Genomic DNA, 12,646 nt, shown 5'->3' with positions numbered 1-12,646 from the left:
GGGGTACCAGGTGGGATTTTTGGGGGTCTTGGTGCTCCTGGGGTGGGTGTTTGGGGCTCTTTGGGGGTCCCAGTGCCCCGGAGAGGGGTGTTGGAGCAGCTTGGGGATCTCGGGTGGGATTTTTAAGGGGTTCCGGATGGGATTTTGGGGTTCCCAAGTGGGATTTTTGGGGGTCCTGAGTGAGATTTTTGGGGGTTCCTGGGTGGGGTTTTTTAGGGATCCTGAGTGAGATTTTAGGGGGTTCCTGGGTGGGATTTTTTAGGGAGTTCTGGGTGAAAATTTTGGCGATCCTGGATAAGATTTTTGGGCATCCTGGGTGAGATTTTTGGGGGTTCCTGGGTGAGGTTTTTGGGGGTTCCCAGATGGGATTTTTTGGGATTTCCCAGGTGGGATTTTTGGGGGTTCCTGGGTAGGATTTTTAGGGGGTCCTGGGTGAGATTTCTGGGGGTTCCCGGGTGGGATTTTTGGGGTCCTGGGTGAGATTTCTGGGGGTTCCCAGTGGGATTTTTGGGGTTCCCAGTGGGATTTTCGGGGTCCTGGGTGGGATTTTTGGGGTCCTGGGTGAGGTTTTTGGGGTGCCGGGTGAGGTTTTTGGGGTGCCGGGTGGGATTTTTGGGGTGCCGGGTGGGATTTTTGGGGTCCCGGGTGGGATTTTTGGGGTGCCGGGTGGGATTTTTGGGGTCCCGGGTGGGATTTTTGGGGTGCCGGGTGGGATTTTTGGGGTCCTGGATGAGATTTCTGGGGGGTCCCAGGTGAGGTTTTTGGGGTACCGGGTGAGGTTTTTGGGGTCCCGGGTGGGATTTTTGGGGTGCCGGGTGGGATTTTTGGGGTGCCAGGTGGGGTTTTTGGGGTGCCGGGTGGGGGTTTTGGGGTGCCGGGTGGGATTTTTGGGGTCCTGGATGAGATTTCTGGGGGGTCCTGGGTGGGATTTTTGGGGTGCCGGGTGGGATTTTTGGGGTGCCGGGTGGGGTTTTTGGGGTCCCGGGTGGGATTTTTTCGGGGTGCCAGCGCTGCCCCGCTGAGGGGAAGAGGTCTGAGGCGGAGGGGGCGTGGCCGGGGGCGGTGGGAGCCAATGGGAGCGCTTCCCGTGCCGGCGGCCGCGCGTGCGCGCTGCGCGGCCCCGAGCGGCGGCGGCGGGAGCGGGAGCGGAGGTAGGACCGAGATGGACCGGGACGGACCGGGACAGGAACGGGACAGGCACGGCAGTCCTGCCGTGCGCCGGGGAACCGGCTGCGGGGACGGGCCCCGCGGGGAGGGAGGCAGCGGAGCAGGGGGAGCGGGCTGGGGCAGGCCCCGAGCCCCGGATGGGGATGGGGGATGCAGGGAGGGATGTGAAGGATGCAGGGAGCGGCTGTTTAGGGTTTGGGGCCGGTCCTAGGGCCTGGGGGCAGCCATGGGAGCTCGTTCTGGGACAGCCCGTGGGGTCTGGGGCAGGGGAGGGTGCAGGTGCAGGTGGGGTCGGAGGTACAGGACCCTGTTATGGGGTGCAGGACTCAGTTTTGGGGTGCAGGGCCCAGTTATGGGGTCTGGCACCACCAGTGCAAGCTCTGGGACCAGGCAGCGGCGGTGGGATGGGGAGAGGGGTGGGATGGGTCAGGGACCGGGCGGCAGCAGCAGCTCCGGCCCGAGGGACACTGGGCAGGACTGGGGGGTCTCTGTGGGGTGCGATGCCCGGGGGATCTCCCGGTTCCGCTGCCCGTCTGCCCTCCCCGGGCCGGGATCACGGGCAAGGAAAGGACAGGACTCCGTTCGGAGGCTCCAGGGCAGCCCAGGGTGTCGGTGACCCAGGACCGGGTCCGCTGCCAGCCCCGGGACAGCCGCAGGGCACGGAAAACAGCCGGCGCCCGGAGCTCTCCTTGCCGCAGGACACGTGGAGCGCGATTGCTCTGGAAGGCCCCGGTAGCTCCGACCGCCGACAGGAGCGGGATGGGTCCGGGGCTGGAATTCGGGGTCCCGCTGGCCCTGTCCCCTCCCGCTTTGCGGCAATCCCCGCGCGGGATTTCGGGCAGCGCCTGGCGCGGGGCTGACGTCGCCGGGGTCATGCTCGGCTGTGCCAGCGGTTCTCATTCCCGGCGTCACCTTCCCGCTCCGAGCAGCGGGGGGGGATGTGCGGATTGCGGCCGGGATCGCTGATCTCCGGGAAGTGCAGCCCAGGGAGATGGGAAGGGTTTGCCCGGCCTCGGGAGCTGCGTGGTGCTGTCGTGGCATCGCTCCCGGGCACATCCCTCCCGGGCAGCCGTCCCTTCGCGTGGCAGCGGTTTGTCCGTCCGTGCCCCAGCTGGATAAAGTAGGTCAGGCGCTGGCTCCGGGCTCCGGGAGCGCATCCCGGTGGGAGGACGCCCTTGAAGGTAGCGGGCAGGAGGCCGGGGGGCTCCGGGGGGGTCGCAGCTGGCGGTGGGGATGGCGAGGCTCGGTGTCCTTTGGTGTTTGTCCCGGGATGCTGGGCTGGGTGTGCTCGGCACCCTCCTGCCTTGTCCCGGGATTGCAGCAGGTCGGAGCCCCCCGGGATGTGCCTCTTTGGGCCCTTCTCTTCCGCAGGGGCGGCTCCTCCACCTCGTTTTGCCCTAAAACGGAGCGAGCCTGTGCAGCTCCGGCCGCTGCCCGGCTCTGCCCTTCCTGCCTTTCCTTTGGCAGCGGGGGGAAAGTTGAGGTCCGGTTTTCCAGCCTGGGTGTATCCGGCTGAGCCCGGCTTTGGGCGAAACCCCCGGGAGGGGTTTTGGCAGGGAGAGAGCTGCGTGCCTTGGCACGGGCCGGGCCATCGGTGTGCAGGGGGCAGGAGGGCTCCCGGTGGCACTGGGGATTTGAGGAGCACCCGGCTGGAAAGGGCAGCCAGCGGGACGTGCGGCCAGCCGGGACAAACCTTTGGCACGTTGGGCTGTGTGCCAGCACCTGTGGGAGTCACCGACAGGATGTCCCACGCAGTCCAGGAGGACCCACCTGGAAGGGTGGATTGGGATAAGGAGGCAGAGGAAGGGTCTGGGGGATGCTGAAGAGGCAGAGGTCCCTCGGGTCTCCCCACCCAGCAGGGTGTTCCCAGCAGCAGCACTGCTCTGGATGGGCTCCCTCCCTTGTTTTGGGAGGAGAGGGGTTAAGTCAAAGCATCCGAGCTAAGCCCTGGCAGGAGAAGGCTAAAAGCTCCCGGAGAACAAAGCTCACAAAGTGGTGGTAAGCTGGTAAAACCTGTGGGAATGTGGGAGCCTTCAGGGGCAGTGGGGTCCTGCATGGGGAGCGGGGTTCTGCGGGTCCCCTTGGCATGGAAATCCTGGCCCCAGGTTATTTTTGGAACAATTGCTTGGCCGGCCTTCAAAAATGTCCTGGTTTTTGGAAGAGAGTGGAGCCTGTGAGCTGTCAGCACAGGCCAGGCACGGTGGGGTGTCCAGGGCTGGGTCGGGAGCACCTCCAGGGGGATCAGGAGGTGCACCTGGAGCCCCACGCTGGGTCTGGGATGGCTGCTGCATTGATGGAGGCAGCAGATTTTTATTTTCTCTTTGCCAATCCCAAATTTGCTGTCCACCTTTCAGGGAAGCTTTCCCAGGAAGGCAGCCTGAGCTCCAGGCTCCTGGGTGCCTCCCAAGGTGGACGTGCAGGTCGTGCTTGGCGTCCCCTCCTCTCCCTGTGCCCCTTCCTTTGCACCCCGGGGCTGTGCCACCCCTCTTTTATCAATTCCCGGCACATATGAAAGGGACTGTGAGGGCAAGGATTGATTCTGGGCAAACACTATAAAGGCACCTACAGTTAGAGCGGGGAAGCACTCAGTTCATGGTAATTATCCTGGTTAAATTATAACCTCATCAACAGGCCACCTCTGTCCCCGGGGCTGCCGCGTTCCTCCGAGCGCCGGCACTGCGGCGTTTGTGTCCCAGCCCCGGTGACACCGAGGGGACCCACGCGTGGCCAGGGCTGGAGGGTGACTCCTCACCCCTCACAGAGCTGATTTGGGGCTGACACAGCTGGGTTTTGGCACAGCCTTGCCTGCTTCCCGACCATCCTGCTCTTTCCAGGGTCCCCGAGGTGCTGTGGAGCTGGAGAGCCCCCAGGAGCCGTGTCCTGGCAGCCCCCCAGGGTGAGTGAGGGGCTTGGGGTGGCTCAGGGTGGAGGAGGTGGGGGTGGTTTTGCGTGGAAAATTGTGGAAAAATGCTGAGCCCTCCTCGGGATCCGGGTGCTCACAGCGCCGTTCCCCCTTTCCCTGAGGATAAATCCATCGGTGGGGTGGAGCAGCCGTGGTTGGAGCTCTGGGAATGCCAAAGCCAACAGCAGTGTGGTTTCTCTCCCAGCATCCCAGAGGCACCATGATCCCCAGCGTGGGCCCCCGGAGCTGCTGCCTGCTCCTGCTGCTCTGCCTCCTCCCCTGCCCGCAGGTCCGGGCGGGCAGGGACGGCCCCGGCGTCTCGGCAGCCTCCTTCCTGCAGGATCTGCTCCAGCGCTATGGGGAGAGCCAGACCTTGAGCCTGAAGCAGCTCAAGGCCCTGCTGAACCGCCTGGATGTGGGAGTGGGACACGCCAATGTCTCCCAAACACCTCAGCAGCGCCTGAACCTCTCCCGTGTAAGGAGGGGACCCCCAAAACCTCCCTGTGGGCCCCCAAAACTTCCCTGCCGATTGCTGAAATCTCCCTGCGGAGGTGTGGGGATCTCAAGGCACATTTCTGTCCCTTCCCTCCCCCAGTGCTTCAGCTCTGTGGAGCTTTTTGCCATCCACAACCTGAGCGAGGGCTCCCCTGTGGGGCACACCGAGTTCAAGGAGTTCTGCCCCACCATCCTGCAGCAGCTGGAGTCGGGGGCGTGCGCCTCCGAAAACCTGGAAAATGAGGAGAATGAGCAGACAGAGGAGAGCAGGCCCAGCTCAGCTGAAGGTAATTGGGGTGCTGGGGGGGCTACAGGCACTGCCTGGTTCTGGGCATGGAGCTTGGGGACATGAGGAACAGCCAGTTCCCACTCCTGGAGTTGCCTGCCTCCAGCAGCTGGAAGTCCTGACCGAGTTTTCCTCGCTGTGGATGTGATTTTGCTGGGATAACCTCTGTGCCTCCGGGATAGCTGGATGAGGAGGGGACTCTGCTGTGGGTTCCCCTGGATGGGAGGGGGTGACCTGGAGGGACCCACTGTCCTCCAGCCGCCGGCGGATGCTCAGCCAGCTCCCGCCCATCCCAGTGCCAATGCTGCCCAAGGTCTTGGATCGGCGGCCCTGAGCACAGCTTGGCTTCTCCCACGCTGGGGCTGGCTGGGGAAAACCTTTTCCAAGGAACCCCGTGGCTTCATTCCCACCTTCCCTGCACCAAACAGGATGGTTTTGTCGCAGCTGGAGCACCCGGAGCACGGGGAGCAGCCCCGGAGCCTTTCCCACCCGCCCGGGCCCGGGCTCTCCGAGAGCCTCGGTAATGTCTGGCCCTCGTTTCTTCTCGTTCCGCAGTGTGGGGCTTTGGTTTTCTCAGTGTGTCCATGATTAACGTGGCCTCCCTGCTCGGAGTCCTCATCGTGCCGTGTTCCCAGAAGGCCTTTTTCAGCCGGGTGCTGCTGTTTTTCATCGCGCTCTCCATCGGCACGCTGCTCTCTAACGCGCTCTTCCAGCTCATCCCAGAGGTGCGGTAGAACGTCCCTGCCTCTCTCCCGTCTCCGGGGGCAGCTCCGTGGGCGCCCTCTCTGCCTCCACCCCGCCGAATCGATCCGACCCCTCGTCACCCGAGGCTCAGGGCTTGGCTCAAGGGGCTGCGCAGGGCTTTTCTCACCCCTCTGAGCACCAGGAAACCCTCAGTGTCCTCCACCCTGCCACGTCTGAGGAGTGGGAGTGTGCTGGGAGAAGCTGTTTGCTCCTGCTCTGGGTGTCCAGGAGCGCATCTTTTGGAGGGATGTGCTCAGCCACATTTGTGGCAGCAGTACTGGCATGAGCCAGAGGGAAAAAAATGTGAAATATCCATGAAAATATGATCAAATACCCATATAAAAGCACAGAGAACAGCCTGGAGAAGTGCTGGCTTCCTCTGGAATCAGGCAACTTTTACAAATCCTTTAATTGCCTTTTTTTTTTTTTCCCCTTACCTGATTTCCCAGCCTGATGTTCCCACAAGGGTTCTGCCTTCCATGAGGTATCCTGGTGCTCTGATGGGACCGACAGAAATATCGCAAATTAATTGTGTTGTAATTGCGCAGTTCTGGAGCTGAATAAATCCACCCGGACTGGAAACCTTTGGAACGTGGTCCAGGTGCCTCCTCAGAGGATGAGCTGGATTTGGCACATCCAACCTTAAAATTCCAGTGGGTTTTTCCCCCTGGCTTTGCCTGTTTGCTGCCGGGCAGTGAACACCTCATCCATACTGGCAGTGGGATGTTTATCCAAGCTTTTCAGCTCCAGAATTGCAACTTTTATTTGCTGGACATAAAAACCAAGCGCCTCTAATTCCTGATCTGCCAGGAATTGAAATGCCAGAGGTACACTCCAGCCCTGCCAGCACCTGGAGCACCCTGGTAGGGCAGGGCTGGAGCGTACGAGGTGCTGGGGGGACCCGGGAGCTCTGTGGCTTGGGAATGGCCCACGGAGCAGAGCTGGGGGCTTGCTGGGCCATGGCCTGGCTGCCCAAACTCAGCTGAGATTCCCAAAGCCGCTGAGCGCCGGGTTCGCCCTTTGGAGGTGGCGCCAGATGAACAACAATCACTAATGAATGTCCTCTTCTCTCCCTCCCTCCTCTCTCTGTGCTGTCGGTGTGGATTCCTCCCCTGCCCATCCCCACGTTGATCTCGTCCCTTCCCCCGGGGTGGGTTTGGCTCTGCCAGTCTGGGGTTACGGTTTCCTCTGCGTCTCCGTCATCTCCCTGTGCTCGCTGGTGGGAGCCAGCGTGGTGCCCTTCATGAAGAAGACCTTTTACAAGCGGCTGCTCCTCTACTTCATAGCTCTGGCGATTGGAACTCTCTACTCCAACGCCCTCTTCCAGCTCATTCCCGAGGTAGGGAGAGGACTGGCGGGTCTGTGCTTTTCTCTCTCTCTCTCTGGGGCTGTTTCTCTCTCTCTCTGGGCGCTCGCTGGCTGGAGAAGGGGAAGGCGGCGTCGGAGGGGAGCCCAGAGCGAGGTATGGAGGGCTGGAAGCCTCTCAGAGCTGGAGTTTGGAAGGGAATGGCTCCAGGGAGATCCCTGGTTTGTTTTATTGCCTTTTCTGGCTTTTTCTAGCCCTGGAGGTAGGTCCCCAAGTGGTTTTGACATCCCTGCCCCAGGGCAGGTGCTGGATCCAATGCCTCGGGGCACAGCCAGCTTGGAGGAGGGAGTGAGGGAGATTAAAGGTGCACAAAGGTGTTTCCTGAGCTTGTCCCCAAAGCAGCTGCTCCTCAGAGAGAGCTCAGAGCTGTGTCGCCCCTCCAGTGTCACCCCAGGGGCAAAGGCAGATGAAGGACACTGCCAGGGCCTGCTCCTCATCCTCTCCTGGGTCCCCTCCTGCCTGCAGGCGTTTGGATTCAACCCTCAGGAAGATTATTACGTTTCCAAATCCGCTGTGGTGTTTGGGGGCTTCTACCTCTTCTTCTTCACAGAGAAGATCCTGAAGATGCTCCTGAAGCAGAAGGACCAGGTGAGATGGAGCAGGGGATGGTGGGGTGGGAAACAGCAGGAATTTCTGGTTGGAGGGGTGGGAAACAGCAGGAATATTGGGATAATGGGTGGGAAACTGCAGGGATAACGGGATGGCTGGGTTGGAAAGAGCAGGGATAATGGGATGGAGGGGTGGGAAACAGCAGAGATTTTGAGGTGGCAGGGTGGGAAAGAGCAGGAATTTCAGGGTAGTGGGGTGGGAAACAGCAGAGATCTTGAGGTGGCAGGGTGGGAAAGAGCAGGAATATCGGGATGACTGACAGCCCTGATCCCACAGCACCACCACGGGCACAGCCACTATGGCCCTGAGGCTCTGCCCTCCAAGAAGGACCGGGAGGAGGGGGTCACGGAAAAGCTGCAGAACGGGGACCTGGACCACATGATCCCACACATCACCAGCGACCTGGAGTGCAAGCCCCCCTCAGGGGATGAGAAGGCTGTGGTGGGCTCCCTCTCTGTCCAGGTGAGCGCCTCATCCCATGGCATTGTGACAAAATCCCACCTGTCAGTTAAAACCAGTTCTGCAGCCCAAATTCTTGGTGTGTGGTGGGACCAAACAGCTCCGCTGTGCCTGTTTAATGATTAGTGGGGTGGTTTTCCCATCTGGAGGAGGGATTTGGGTGTTGATCCCCATTTTGGGGTGCTGTGGCAGGACCTGCAGGCCTCCCAGAGTGCGTGCTACTGGCTGAAGGAGGTGAGGTACTCGGACATTGGGACTCTGGCCTGGATGATCACGCTCAGTGACGGCCTCCACAACTTCATCGACGGCCTGGCCATCGGCGCCTCCTTCACCGTCTCTGTTTTCCAAGGGATCAGCACCTCCGTGGCCATCCTCTGCGAGGAGTTCCCACACGAGCTGGGTATGTGACTCCTTGGGGCTGCCCCTGCTCCTGCTCGCTCTGGAGTCTGTGCTTTGTCCATCCAGAAAGGCAGATTTGGGGTGCAATAACCAGTGATGCTGCTGAGAGGGGGGAGAGGGAGGCTGTAAATTGCTCTGAGTAATCGCCGCTCTAAAAATAACGAGGTAATATGATGTCTGAGATTTAAATTTAGATGGAGGCATCTGAAGACAAAAAAAAAACCTCTCAACAGCTCGTTGGTTTGGGAGGAGGGAGGCGGGTTTGGGTGGGAATGTCTGAATTTGGAGTGGTCAGTGGAGGGGAGGTGGGTTTGGGTGGGAATGTCTGAATTTGGAGTGGTCAGTGCAGGGGAGGTGGGTTTGGGTGGGAATGTCTGAATTTGGAGTGGCCAGTGCAGGGGAGATGGGTTTGGGTGTGAGTGTGTGGGTCTAGGGACAGTGCTGTGGTCAGTGAGTGGGAGGCAAATTTAGGTGTGAATGTCCAAATTTAGGGGCAGATGAGGATGAGGAGGGAGGTGGGTTTGGGTGTGAATGTCTGAATTCAGGAGTAGTGGAATGGTCAGTGAAGGAGAGGCAGATTTGGGTGTGAATGTCTGAAATCAGGAGTAGTGGAATGGTCAGTGAAGGAGAGGCAGATTTGGGTGTGAATGTCTGAATTTAGGAGTCATGGAATGGTCAGTGAAGGAGAGACAGGTTTGGGTGTGAATGTCTGAATTCAGGAGTAGTGGAATGGTCAGTGAAGGAGAGGCAGGTTTGGGTGTGAATGTCTGAATTCAGGAGTAGTGGAATGGTCAGTGAAGGAGAGCCAGGTTTGGGTGTGAATGTCTCAATTTAGGGGCAGTGTAATGGTCAGTGCCCAGTGCCAGCAGCCCCAGGGAGCCCACACTTGAGCTGGCACATGCTGTGACGTTTGGGGTGTTCTGTGCACTCCAGGGGTTGGACTCTGATCCTTTGTGTCCCTTCCAAGTCGGGATATTCTGGGTTTCTAAGAATTGAAGTCAGTGCTGTCCCAGTGCTGCTGACAGCCCTTCCCTCCTCATCCTCCCATCTTCTTCTCCCTCAGGGGACTTTGTGATCCTGCTGAATGCTGGGATGACCATTCGCCAGGCGCTCTTCTTCAACTTCATCTCTGCCTGCTGCTGCTACGTGGGCCTGGCCTTCGGCATCGTGGCTGGCAGCCACTTCTCTGCCAACTGGATCTTTGCTCTGGCTGGAGGGATGTTCCTGTACATAGCACTGGCTGACATGGTAAATCCTGAGCCCCAAATCCTGAGCTGGGGACCCTGAGCCCTGGGATTTTTTCCTAGGAAAAGCTCTGCTTGCCCTCAGCCTGCAGGCACAGCGGGGTTTGCTCTGTCCCCTTGGCACATGCAGACATCTCTGCTTTGCCTTGCCTGGCTGAAATCCCCGGGATGGGAGGCTGGTGGGTGTTTGCTGAGGAAGGATGGGGCTGTCACTGAGCCCTGCCATCGCAATGTTTCCCCCTGCAGTTCCCTGAGATGAACGAGGTGAGCCGGGAGGATGAGCAGAACGGCAGCGCCCTGATCACCTTCGCCATCCAGAACGCGGGGCTGCTCACGGGCTTCACCATCATGGTGCTGCTCACCATGTACTCGGGGCAGATCCAGATAGGGTAGGACCAGCCTGAGCTGCAGCCCTGATCCAATTGTTCCATGGATTTTTTTTGGGGGGGGGAAGGGTTTTTTTCTTTTTTTTTTTTTTCTTTCCTTTTCCTGCTGCAAACATACAACGGTACCTGTGCGGGCACTGACCTCACACTACAGGAGAGACATTGCTTTGAAAGCTATTCCATGGATTTTTTTTCTGGTTTAAGGCTGAGGGGAGTGGAATTCCCCTTCCCACAGGACTGACCTGACTTTTTCCAGTGTCATATCCCTTCTCTCCTCGCCTCTCCCAGGAAGGATGGAATGGGGAGACAGGAGCTGCTCCAGCCGTGCTGCTCCTCTCGTGGTGCTTGGAGCGTTCCCACGGGACATGAGGCTGTCCTGACCCCTCTGGGGGTGTGTGATGGGGACAGACAGGGACAGACCCTTCTCAGAGCATTCCCCACAGCCAGCCCTCAGAGCTGTGCTCTCTGAGGATGAGGAGGTTCATGATGTCACCATCATCCAACTGCTTTTGCTCCGTTTCAGCCCGGACAATGCCCCGGCAAGAGTGGCGTGAAGAGGGCAGGGGTTTTAAAGCACATTTTGGGTGTCAGTGCTCAGAGCAGAGCCCACCAAACTGGGTTGGAGCGACACTTGGGCTGCTGGGAGAAGCCTGCCAGGATGCCCTGACCCTCCCTTCAGTCCATGCAGCTGGAATGAGGGGCAAGGCCCAGCTCCTCCTCTGTGAGGGCTGCTCAGAAGGGGATGAGAGCAGAGCCCTGCCCGGCCGCAGGCTCCAGCCCAGGGATTTCTCCTCAGGCTGTGTCCAAGCTCACGGTGACACCCAGGAGCAGCCACCACTTTTTAAACAGTGCTAAGGTGCAGGGTGGGGTGGGGGGTGTTTTTAAAAGCAAAACTCAGACTGTGAACCTCTTTAGGTTGCGTGTTCCCAGCCTTAGGGAGTAGCCAGAGAAGGGTGTTCCAGGCACTTCCCAGCTCTGCCTCCGGGCTGGCGTTCCAGATTCACTAGGTGAATTACTTATTATCATATTGATAAGGTTGTCCACCCCACCTGTGTTGCTTGAGGTTCCCTCACACCCCTTTTGCCCCCAGAGCCCTCGTCCTGTACCTGGTGTAAGCTTGTGGTTGGATTGGGATGGAGGAGAGGTGCAGGTGCTCTGGAAGTGTTTGTGAAGTGTCTTCCTTCACTGCCCACCCGTGCAGGTGTGTGGGGTGTGACAGGGTGGTGGCACCGTGCTGGAGCTGAGGCTCCCACACCTTCCCTTCGCCCTCTGAGGAAAGCAAACCTGAGGCTGTGCCAGGTATTATTCCTGCCCCTCTCAGACAGAGGGCCCTGGCACAGGCTCAGCACCCCTGGCAGCGTTGGACCCTGGCTGGATCCCTGTAATCCCTGAATTCCTGTAGTTCCCAGCTGGGTGATGTTCTTCCTAAGCCCCCAACAGCTGTCACCGAGCCCGTGCCCTCTGGCACTGCCAGGATCCTCATGGATCATCACCTGCACTCTCGGTGGCTTTCCTAGTCTGGGCATTTGTCCCCTCAGCACCCCTGGCTCTTGGCTTTGTCCTGCACTCCAACACCTAAATATCAATTCTGGAGGAGCAGGGAGCCTTTTTGGGATGACCTGAAGGTGCCACACGGTCCTCGGGCGATTCCCTCAAGGAGAGACGGCTCTGCTTTGTCCCGTGTGGTGTCCCTTGTGGATTGTCACCAAAAGTCACTTTTCCCACTGGAGCAGAGCAGCGTGGCCTGTGCTGGCTGGGCAGTCATTCATCACCTGGCAGGCATTCCCTGGCCTGCAGGTTCCAGGACCAAAGGGGCATTGCAAACACTTTTTCCTTGCCTGAGAGAGCTGCAGCCCCAGCTGACTGAGTCGATGTGGAAAATCTGAGTCCTTTCACTGGCACTGGTGCCCTCTCCTCTCTCTCAAGGAGGCACTTGGAAAACACCACGTGGCTGGCAGGGCACAGGAGCTGCATCCCGGCTGGAAAAGCCTCCGTGGGCGAGGACAGGGGGCAATGGGGGCTTTGTCCCCTCTGGACTGTGCCTGGGAGGTCCCCAGGAGCTGGGAGGTGGCAGATAGCAGGGCTTGGCGTCCCCAGAGCTGGCAGGATTCACTGTGGGAATCACAACTCCGCCGTCTCCTCGTTTCCAGTTTATCCCTGTTTCCTGAGGAATCTGCAACCCGGAGATTTGGGATTGGGGGGGTGAGAACCGAGGCTGCCCTGCCACCGAGGAGAGCTCCTGTTCCCCCTGGGCAGGCTGGCACCTGCCAGTGGGAAAGGGATGGGAACCCACCTGAACCGAGCCCCTCCTGGATTTTCATCCGTGTCTCCTTCCCCTCGAGTTCCATCTCAGTATTTCAATTCTAACTCAGGTGTTGTAGGAGAGAAACAAAGAGCGTTAACTTAAATGTCACGTGAATTGTACAGATATTTGTAAAATTCCATAAATAAAATATATTCTGTAATGACGGAGGGTCCCAGGCGTGCTCGGCAGTGGAATCCTCCCTGCTGCTGGGGGATGGAGGGGTGGGAGCGCTGCTGGCTCAGGATTTTTCCAAGGGAGCCGGGCTGGGTGATGCAATCCCGCTT

General features: G+C 59.4%; 1 protein-coding gene across 3 annotated transcripts; it reads left to right on the top strand.

Annotated features, from left to right (window-relative positions):
* Positions 1–1,107: 1,107 nt before the first annotated feature.
* Positions 1,108–12,525, top strand: SLC39A14 (solute carrier family 39 member 14). 3 transcript variants are annotated; one of them, XM_059870558.1, is made up of 10 exons: positions 1,108–1,151; positions 4,002–4,063; positions 4,275–4,544; positions 4,665–4,851; positions 6,764–6,933; positions 7,426–7,548; positions 7,846–8,031; positions 8,221–8,428; positions 9,491–9,675; positions 9,918–12,525. In XM_059870558.1, exons 3-10 carry the CDS (start codon positions 4,290–4,292, stop codon positions 10,062–10,064), a joined length of 1,461 nt encoding a protein of 486 aa, XP_059726541.1. In that variant the 5' UTR covers positions 1,108–1,151; positions 4,002–4,063; positions 4,275–4,289; the 3' UTR covers positions 10,065–12,525. The 3 variants fall into 3 exon arrangements, with proteins under 3 accessions (XP_059726541.1, XP_059726539.1, XP_059726540.1); XM_059870556.1 differs by lacking the exon at positions 1,108–1,151 and adding an exon at positions 1,613–2,348; XM_059870557.1 differs by lacking the exons at positions 1,108–1,151; positions 6,764–6,933 and adding exons at positions 1,613–2,348; positions 5,406–5,575.
* The last annotated feature ends 121 nt before the right edge of the window (positions 12,526–12,646 follow it).

This window comes from Haemorhous mexicanus, chromosome 30 (assembly GCF_027477595.1).
Source record: "Haemorhous mexicanus isolate bHaeMex1 chromosome 30, bHaeMex1.pri, whole genome shotgun sequence".
Classification (NCBI taxonomy): domain Eukaryota; kingdom Metazoa; phylum Chordata; class Aves; order Passeriformes; family Fringillidae; genus Haemorhous; species Haemorhous mexicanus.
The sequence above is the reverse complement of the archived record's forward strand: the minus strand, read 5'-3'. Positions and strand labels throughout refer to the sequence as shown.